Source organism: Podarcis vaucheri (genome assembly GCF_965113315.1).
Source record: "Podarcis vaucheri genome assembly, chromosome: 2".
NCBI lineage: Eukaryota > Metazoa > Chordata > Lepidosauria > Squamata > Lacertidae > Podarcis > Podarcis vaucheri.
This window is the reverse complement of record NC_138760.1, coordinates 75,796,949-75,804,023: the sequence shown is the minus strand read 5'-3', so window position 1 is coordinate 75,804,023 and position 7,075 is coordinate 75,796,949. Positions and strand designations below refer to the sequence as shown.

The 7,075-nt window shown below is 41.2% G+C and overlaps 1 protein-coding gene across 3 annotated transcripts in view; it reads right to left on the bottom strand.

Annotated features, from left to right (window-relative positions):
* Positions 1–1,684: 1,684 nt before the first annotated feature.
* RBM6 (RNA binding motif protein 6) overlaps positions 1,685–7,075 on the bottom strand; it is a 53,837-nt gene continuing 48,446 nt past the window's right edge. For all 3 annotated transcript variants that reach the window (XM_082214488.1, XM_082214489.1, XM_082214487.1), the window contains 6 exons: positions 6,536–6,625; positions 5,401–5,661; positions 4,425–4,499; positions 3,365–3,462; positions 2,838–2,967; positions 1,685–1,946 (listed from right to left, as the gene is read on the bottom strand). In XM_082214488.1, the coding sequence (XP_082070614.1) occupies positions 1,821–1,946; positions 2,838–2,967; positions 3,365–3,462; positions 4,425–4,499; positions 5,401–5,661; positions 6,536–6,625 (780 nt within the window). In that variant the 3' untranslated portion in view covers positions 1,685–1,820. The remainder of the gene's footprint in view (positions 1,947–2,837; positions 2,968–3,364; positions 3,463–4,424; positions 4,500–5,400; positions 5,662–6,535; positions 6,626–7,075) is intronic.

Here is a 7,075-nt window from a genome sequence, read left to right as displayed (position 1 = left end):
TTGTCATGTGTAGCGATCGTCCTGTTCCTGGTTTCAGCCAGCCCTGACCTTTTCTAATAGATGTGGCCACAATGGGTTGCTTCCTGGCTGACACACCTTTGGGGTTTCTTTCTTAAATACGTTTTGTATTTTTGCAAACCCCGGGATTCCCCCAAAGCCTGCCTCCTGTGTGTGATGGATGGTGCTGTCTTAGCTGCATAAGCACACACTGAGAATGTGTCATTTTTGGTATTTAGGAAGATAGTTTGAAATTCAAATTATCAACTTAAAGGGAGGGGAGGTTTTATGGTTTCTGTACAAACTGAAAGCATTATTAGCTAAATGTGCAACCAAGCACATTAGTTGGAAAAGCATCCTAAGCTTGTTTATGCAGCTTAGGTGAGAATACTGGCACTGAGCTCCAAGCACAACTGGATGTGACTTGGGACCTGTGGATGTAACAACAGGGAGGAAAATCTGACTAGAACTGCAGCAACTCAGAAGTTCAGCCACTCCCCGTCATTTTTTCAGATTACAATCTCTCACCTGCACACCCTTATTTGGCTCTGAAGTAAGACCGGTATCATACTGATGCATATACAGTGGTACCTCGGCTTACATATGCTTCTGGTTGAATACACTTCAGGTTACAGACTCCCCTAACCCAGAAATAGTACCTCGGGTTAAGAACTTTGCTTCAGGATGAGAACAGAAATCGAGCTCTGGCGGTGCGGCAGTAGCGGGAGGCCCCATTAGCTTGAGTGGTGCTTGAGGTTAAGAACAGTTTCAGGTTAAGAACGGACCTCCAGAACTAATTAAGTACTGTACTTAACCTGAGGTACCACTGTATAGGTTTCCCCAGCAGGGATACAGTAGTGGGTGTGTAGGCTGTAAACAGGAAAATGGTGGCCTAAAATGGTTTGTGTATTTCTATTCCCAAACATTTCTATTCCAAACATTGTTTAAATGCACCCCAGGTTAGTAAGAATTAAACCCTTTGCCCCAAAGGAGGCATTTGTTGTGAAAGCATGGGTTAAGCATATTGCCCACTCATCAAATGGGCGAAAAAAATACTAGGTTCTCATATTGTAGCATACTCCAGGCTGGAATCCTATACATATTTACCTAAGATTAAATCCCATGGAACACTGTGTGACTTGCTTCTGAGTAGCTATGCTTAGGGTTGCACTGCCTGTGGCTAAAACCAGCAGCATACCTGACTGGTGATCAACTATGATTCTTCTCTTCAGCTTAATGCTAAAATATCATGTGGCTAGAACAGGTAGGAAACTTACAGTGCTTTAGAAATAGATGGGCTGCAGTAAGTATTAGGAGGCTGCAATGTAGAACTTGGTAATTTTATATAATATCTGTATCCATCTATAATTGCTTTACTGTTTTGGCAATTAATCTTATGCAATTGCTGTTATTTTCTTTATACATTGTGCTGTATCAATTATTTTGGTAACATTGCACTGCTTTCGATTTCCCTTTCTGTTCTTATGAAGTCATTTATTACTTCTTTAATATTTCTATATTGTTCACTGTATATCAATAATCTTATTTTCTTTCCTTTTATGAAAGAAAGAATGAGGCTGCTATTATATAACAATGTACTATCATTTCAAAGGGATTTGAACAGAAACTATTTCCCCGGTAAGATTCAGCTCAAAAATCTGGAAAGAGGGAAAGAAGAGACCAAACATTGACTTTTTTGTTTTATTCCAAAAACAAAAACACACTTCAGCAGCAAAAAAACATTGATTCAAAAAACAAGACAGACACAAAGAAGGGCCAAAGGGTATGGGGTGTGTTGGGTATGGTGGGATTTCTTTCCAAGTTTATTCAAGTTCCTTGTAGCGGGCAAACATGACTCGCCGCACAGCATCTCGGTACGTTTCATTCGATTGCCTTCTGCTGGGCCTCCCTTGGGTCCCTAATCCTGCTCCCCTCTTTCGACTTTCAGCCTGGAAAAATAAAGAGAGAGATAGAGATTTAAAAAGCAGCTAGTTGTACTTGCACCTAGAACATTCACCAAGTGCACTTCTTATCACTAGGGAAGGAATAAACATTGCTTGGCATGTTACAGACAGGTCCAGTACAGGCATTCATCAAACTCATTTGGGTGAAAACTGCCCCTCCCTGCAAAACCCACCCAAGGAGGCTCCTCATGTCTTTCTACTCACTGGGCAAAAATCAGAAAGGAGCCCCCATGCAGGGACATTGCGAGCAGGACTTGCCTGCACATGCACACACCCCTATCCCTAGACAGTTTTAGCCCTTTGCATGTTCAAGTGAGTACCTGAACAATCAAAAGCCATTTCAAGCTATTTAAATCCTAGCTTAACAATATTGCTTTGAGTAAGGATAATGTACAGGGAATACATAATTTAATACCAGCTAGCTTTGCCTTAAAAATGCTGTAAATAAGGACACTGAGTGTTTGGTCCTTTAAGTGGCCACATTATGCCACCTCCATTCTTGGGGATCTTTTCTGAATCCTACCTTCAGCACCACAACCCACCTTGCTCCAGTATTGCCAACTACATTAAAAAAACCATACCCCTCACTTTCCACTTCAGTTAAGTGCTCAAGACAACTAACGTAACAGGAGTTAACAAAAAATATAACTAGAACAGAAATGTTTTCATGTGAAGACTCTGCTAATAAGGAGGACAGTTTGACTTCCCAGGGCAGGATATTCCATATCCTGGGTGCTGAAACCAAGAAGACCCTTTACCTCACTTCCACTAATAGCACTTCAGATGCCAGTATGGAGAGATATTGCAGGAATACTGTTCATGGTCGTAAGATGCAATAATTCAAAACAGTTGCCTTTGCAAACACAAGAATTTTACCTCCACTGGTGACGTCATGCCCTGTTCATTGCGACCCAGACCTGAACCTTCCTTCCAGCCCATAGCCTGCATCATACGGCTTCCTTTGTTATTGCTCTCCAGTCTTCCTCTATCTGAGGGCTTGTAGTCACTGCAAACAAATGTAAGTATGCTGGAATGAATAAACTTTCAGGAGCATATCTGCTATAGAAATTATTGTATAAGCAATAGCGTGTTTTATAGAGGCAAAGAAACTTTAGGAGCCGGGCTGTTAGCTGCCTAAAGAATGAGCATCTAGGCCAGGGTGCATTAATTTTAATAGATCTATTCTGAATAGAACTTAGCTGGATACAACTGAAAGAGTTGGGAGGCACTTCAGTTCCCACAATCACCACCATCTGTCAATGCAGCAAAGCCATTACTATGGCATCCCTGTAAGATAGTCATTGAGCCTCTAACAAAAAGAGATCACACTTTGCAAAGCAGCCTGTTTCCCTGTTAAGGAATAAGCTGGCAAAAACAGCTTTGAGACAAGAATGTCCCAATACCTTTCAGAATTCCTGAAATTCTTCGGTCGTTTTCTCTCTGGAGAGTTCCGTTCCTCAAATCTCTCTCTTCTGTCACCTCCTTTTTCTTTAAACCTTCCCTTTATATTAAAAGGCAGAGTTAGTGAAGATGGCATCACAGATTTTCCCTCCCAAAATGCACTCATTCACTAAAAATTATACATTTGTGCAACTAACCTAAGGAGTGGAGAAAAATTCCCCAGTAGTCCCTCAGCACTGCAACAGAGCATCTTGCTTTATTTTCCAGACATTTCCAAACAAGCATCTACAAGAGCCTACCCATCTTATTAACTTTGTATTATCAATGTAATATCAAAGCACAAGTATCAGCCACTTTGATCTTGCATCTCCATAAAATTGAAACCATTTGGTTATCTTTCAGGGTGTTTAATTTTCTTTGGAAGTGTGGAATGAAGTGCTAGCATTAAGGCAGAGAGGGGCCTGACATTCAGATCCAAGAACACGGCTGCACACTGAAAGCAAGACTTTTCTGTGGGCATAAATTTAGAAGTCAGAGTCTACATCTTCTGACAGATCCATTTTGTGTCTCTCCCTATCAAGGCAAGACGAGAGCCAGAGCAGTCTCTGTGCAGAGCTAAGAGAAGAGTCCCCAGGGCTGGGTGTTTATAACAAACCATGTTCCTACACGATCAGGTTGCTTAATTCTTTCCCACTTGGAGCTTTTATTGGCACTTGACTTTATTTCTAAATAGCAGGTACACTAATGGCACCCAGAAAAACAACAGCACTCTCCAGATGGCAATGGAAATCTCAGGGAGGCACAGAGGTCACACAAAGGAAAGTTCGCAGTATCAACTGATGGTGCTGCTTAAGGCTGTCACGGCATGACAAAAAATTGGATAGATGATGGATGATTGCTTAATTCACTTTCAGGAGTCACTTAAGCCTAGAATCTAGATACCTGTTGCACTCTGTGTGTGTGTGTGTGTGTGTGTAAGCATTGTTGGGGCCCACAGGGAATTAGTGTTTTGTTTATGCAGCGCCACAGCTGCACAGGACCATACAAAGCAGATGTAATTACCTCACGTTCTCGCCTCTCCAAATACGCAAGCTCTTGTTCCGATTGTTTTATTTTACGATGAATTTCTAGGTTTTGCTGTAAGAAGCAAAATGAATGAATAGCTTTTGAATTGTCTCACTTCAGGCAATGAAAAATATTTATTCTAGCCATGTAAAATGTTTAGCCATTTCTTAAATTTTGTAAGATAGTAGGATGTATGGGCAAACATTTGGAAATAAAACGAAGCGCTATACTGAATTCCAACAGCTGAGTACATATTACTACAAAATAAATATGCCTAAGAGTACAAAATGAAAGCAAAGAAATTAAATTTATTCATATCCATTCCATGTATTGCTGTTCCTAAAAAGACAGCTTTACATTCTCTCAAAAATGGCCACCTGAGGCCTTGTTTTGGGTGTCATTGCCAAATGAAGCTTGGGCACCAACTTGGTGGAATGCCCTCCCCAGAGAAACTCAGCAGGCAATGACTGTTCCCTTTCAGGTATAACCTGGGATTTTTAGGAAGCCTTTGGCTAATCTAACACTGTTGTTGATTTCTCACTGTTGTTCTGATTTTTATTTCTGCTGAGAAGGGGATTGGAAAGGTTTGCACTGAGCTAATTTTTGGGAAAGGGAAAACAGGATCATAATGATCATCTAACACTTTCTGATATCCTCCACAAGCTCACATGTACCATCCTCTTTCGTCCATCCCTTTTCAGTATGAACCATGGTTTAATGCTACACCTGCCTTGCGGTTAACACAATCTGAAACCAGGATTTGAAGCTGTTTTCAAAAGCAGGCATAGCACTAGCAGATCACAGCACTGAAAAGAGAAAGGAGTGCATTCAAGCAGGACACAATACAGGAAGGAAAGAGAAATCAGGAAAAATTACATCTGTGAGAGGTGCTTGTGAAATATGGAGAAGTTTTATTTTATGCAAGATAAAGCATGAATAGCGGATTCTCCTGAACGGGTTGCTTTTTCCTTACTTTGTGAAGATTGGAAAGTTGTTGATGCTTGATCAGGACTTCTTTATTTGGAAACTGTCTCCGGCAAAGTAAACATGCTAACTTATTCCAGTCAGTCAGCTTTTCTTCATCATTTTCAAGCTTCTGTGGCCGTTCCTCCTGTTGCACTGGTGGTCGTGGAGGCTGTGGCTGTGGTTCTTCTTCCTCCTCCTCCTCCTCCTCATTGTCACTGTCTCCACCATATTCTCCTAGGAGTCCTATCAGAGGATTCACCACCTTTGGCTGAAGGGGCGGGAGTGGGGGGGGGCAGAATGAGAAGCACATACAAACCAAAGCCAATTCAGTGGATCTGAGGTCTTAGATGCCTTAAGTGATGTATTACTGGTCTAGTACAGTTGCTAAGTGACTAAGCTACAATCAGGGAAATCCCTGGTTTGAATCTCACCTCTACCATGAATTCACTAGGGGGGAAACTGATAGCCAAAATGTAAGAAGACAAACAGAAGGAGTGCCTGCATGCAAAATAAAAATAATTGGGAACTGGTACTATTGTTGCATAAAGTTGACTTTGACTCAATCCCTGATTGAAACAAGAGACTGAAACGGTATAGGCCATTCAACTAGCTCACAAGTTGAATGCAACATTCTGCTGCATGTGTAGACCAATTCTAAGTCAGCACTGCTGTCTTGCACATGGTGCTCCTGTTGACATGTTGCTTTTTTTGATGCACATTACACAGACAATTTGAAATCTGTTACAATTTCTCCTCATTTTCAATCAATTTAAAAAAAGCCTGATATGAAGAGAAATGAAATCTAAACAACTTAGCCCATCAAGAGAAACACTGACAACAAAATCCTATACATGCAAGTTTATTCAGAAGTAAGTCCCACTAAGTTCAATGGCTCCCACTTGAAAGTAGGTTTAGGGATACAGTCCAAGAGGCCCCCTAACCACACAGCAGTCCATTCAGTGTTGCTGCAAGAAAGAGGGGGACAGGGCACTTTCCCTGCTACAATGCTAAGAATTGTTACTGACTAGCTTACTACAACATGCACCAGACAAATTTCAGCAGGACAGTAAGCCTCATACTTGATAAGATCAATAAATAATAATTAAATGTTCCAGATGACAAATGCCAAGTAAAGTCCTTACTGGGGGTGTACTCTCTTCTTTTTTCAGTGTTGGAGGTAGTGGTTTTTTAAAGACATCTTCTGCAGGAAGTTTTTCTTCTGGATTCTCATTCTGAAACATTAAGACTGGGAGTTAAAACTTATTGCCAGCTCGGCTTCCCCACTGACTGCCTCCAATCATTTTTCTTACTAGTACCTTTACTTCCTTCACAGCAACAAGCATAAAGGAGATACATGGTTTCTTGTCTCTCTCACTTTTGCTATGCTCAGTTATACTCTTCTGCATCGAAGAATGACAAACTGTGGCTGAGAGTCAGAGGGGTGTTCAAAGGGGATTGTGTAGCTGGTAGATACTTGGCAAACAGCGCATCAAAGATGTAAGGAGGAACACGTATGCCAAATGTTGAAATCTGCAACTGGCTGTATGAGATGTTGAAAATATGCTTTCAGCTCCTGTTCTTGAATTCAATTAATGTTGCTCTTCCCTCCCTGTTCAGATCAAGTCAAACTAGCTTTTAAACAAGGGCAAGTGCAATGCACTCATTTACTGGGTAACTCTTAG